The 2,306-nt window shown below is 34.9% G+C and overlaps 1 protein-coding gene across 1 annotated transcript; it reads left to right on the forward strand.

The window, feature by feature from the left end:
- Positions 1-42: 42 nt before the first annotated feature.
- On the forward strand, positions 43-2,093 carry LOC117223438 (farnesol dehydrogenase-like). Its single transcript, XM_076521702.1, has 5 exons — positions 43-377; positions 862-988; positions 1,349-1,481; positions 1,696-1,842; positions 1,923-2,093. The coding sequence occupies exons 1-5, from the start codon at positions 83-85 to the stop codon at positions 2,016-2,018; spliced, it is 798 nt and encodes a 265-aa protein (XP_076377817.1). The 5' UTR covers positions 43-82; the 3' UTR covers positions 2,019-2,093.
- The last annotated feature ends 213 nt before the right edge of the window (positions 2,094-2,306 follow it).

Below are 2,306 nucleotides of genomic sequence, written 5' to 3' on the forward strand. Positions count from 1 at the left end.
ACTTCTACATCTACATCAACGTAGTATATAATGACAGCTAGAAGCATTGCCTGGTCAGTCTTGCGAATTATTTACACCTACAATGGACAGGTGGGCTGGAAAAGTGGCACTTGTTACTGGCTCTAGCGGTGGAATCGGTTGGGATATCGCGAAATCCCTCGTCGAACACGGTGTCCAAGTGGTTGGTCTCGCGAGACGACTCGATAAACTGCAAGAATTGGCCGAAATATTGGGCAGAAACAATTTCTACCCTGTGCAATGCGACGTTGCAAAGGAGGATGACATTTTGAAAGCGTTCAAATGGGCCGAAGAGAAACTGGGAGGTGTTGACATATTAGTGAACAATGCTGCAATAAGCATTGTATCGATGATGATCGGTAGGGTTGATTTCTCATTGGACTATTCATTTTTTTCTATTAACAATTTCAATAAGCTAACATGTATCGATGTTGATTAATTCTTTTACTCTCTTAAATTTCATATGCTCATTTTTGCAGCAAATGTATAAAAATCGCGGCTTATTTATAAACGCGCTCGCTGCAGTTGACTCGCGGTTTAACGCTGATACGTGTTCTGTATAACTGAATTCGGCTCCCCGACTTAGGATTCCGATGCTGAAGTTGCATTTGTAGCAGAATTTTCCAGATCTATCACAAAAATTCTGCAAAATTTTTAAAAATAAAATAAAATTTTAATATCTATTATAAATTTATATAAAATTACGAGAAATTGCAATCCCCATTATAATTTATATAAAATTATATAAAATTATATAAAAATTCAATTTTTATTATAAATTTATAGAAAATCACATAACATTAAGATTGCCTTAGTACTTAGCCAATAATTTTATTATTACAGATTTGTCTACTGAAGACTACAGAAAGGTGATAAACATTAACTTACTGGCGCCCACAATATTTGCGAGGGAATTCATAAACGCTATTAGGAAACGGAATGCGTCCGGTCATATATTAAATATCAGCAGGTGAGTATTTCCTTAGGGTTGTGTATATGTTGCAAAAGTTGTTTAATTCATATCAAAAGTTTTTAAATCTACAACGAAACAATATCAAGATCTTGCGTATCTGTAACAAGAATATTGTTGCGAATTCCTTTTACTCCTCGCGACACGGCATACAATAAGCGATGAACAATCAGATCTTGTCCACTCGACTGCTAGATATCGTATGATGACTGTTCGACGGCACAATAATTTTGTGACAATCCCCATCTTGTATCATTTCTTAGAGTTTGTCCACCGCAGTACTGTTTTACATTACGACGATTTGATTTAGACGTACCCACGTAACAATATTAACATATTAACATTGCGTATAACTCATAGCATAGCTGGACGATATCCGGAGACTTTTCGCGATCCAATTGGAATATACAGTGTTACCAAGTCTGGCCTGTATACTTTGGGGGTGGAACTTCGCCACGAAATCATGGCATGCAACCTTGACATTAGAGTGACGGTAAAATTTTGGTATTATTTTATTAAGTTATTTATTTATTTATTTATGTAATGGAATCCGAAGTTATCTAGTGAATGCTGTACTCAACTAAAATTTGTATCTATCGCGATTTATCAGGTCGCAAAACATAGGAGAATAATTTATTTAATCCTCCCATAATGATCATCAAAAGGTGCGCGACTTTTTTGTATTGAAGTCTGGATATCGTTTATAGACTATCAATCCTGGAGCTGTAAAGACGAACATGATCAGAGATTGGTTGCCCTGTATCGACGAATTTTCAAAAGAGGTGCCAATATTAAGTGGCAAAAATATTGCTGACACAGTGATTTACGCATTAGGATCACCTCCAGGTGCAGAGGTAAGATTCAATAGAATTGTTTTGTTATGAAAGTTAATATTCTCAGACGTCCATTTACATAGAACGAACACCCTTTTCAGGTTTTCGAGCTTACAATTATACCACAAAACGTAGTATTAGGGACGCCAGTACCACAATTAACGGAATACCAAAATCGTAATATGATCAACAAATAAAATGGGAATCTATAGGATTATTGGAATTAAGTGTCACATCTTTATATTGAAATAAAACGCAAACTATGTGAGATATTTCATGTTTCTTTATTTTAATATAAAGTATATTGCATAACATTAATCGTGAAACACAATATCGTTCATATGACTGCCCCGATTTCTTCTCACAAGCCCGACTCGTTTTATTTAATTTTTCATTACATTATTACATAAATTGGATTCTATTTCATTAGTGGCGGTTTTGATATTCTTTTTTATTTCATCAATTGCTCGTGGTTTATTGACATA

The sequence above is a fragment of the Megalopta genalis genome, chromosome 5, assembly GCF_051020955.1.
Source record: "Megalopta genalis isolate 19385.01 chromosome 5, iyMegGena1_principal, whole genome shotgun sequence".
NCBI classification, from domain to species: domain Eukaryota; kingdom Metazoa; phylum Arthropoda; class Insecta; order Hymenoptera; family Halictidae; genus Megalopta; species Megalopta genalis.

What these genes read in the sequence shown, in the direction of transcription:
- LOC117223438 (XM_076521702.1), top strand. Translation starts at nt 83, where the DNA reads ATGGACAGGTGGGCTGGAAAAGTGGCACTTGTTACTGGCTCTAGCGGT. An exon ending in CATATATTAAATATCAGCAG is followed by an intron (nt 989 to 1,348) that starts GTGAGTATTTCC and finishes TATAACTCATAG; the next exon opens with CATAGCTGGACGATATCCGG. An exon ending in GATCACCTCCAGGTGCAGAG is followed by an intron (nt 1,843 to 1,922) that starts GTAAGATTCAAT and finishes CACCCTTTTCAG; the next exon opens with GTTTTCGAGCTTACAATTAT.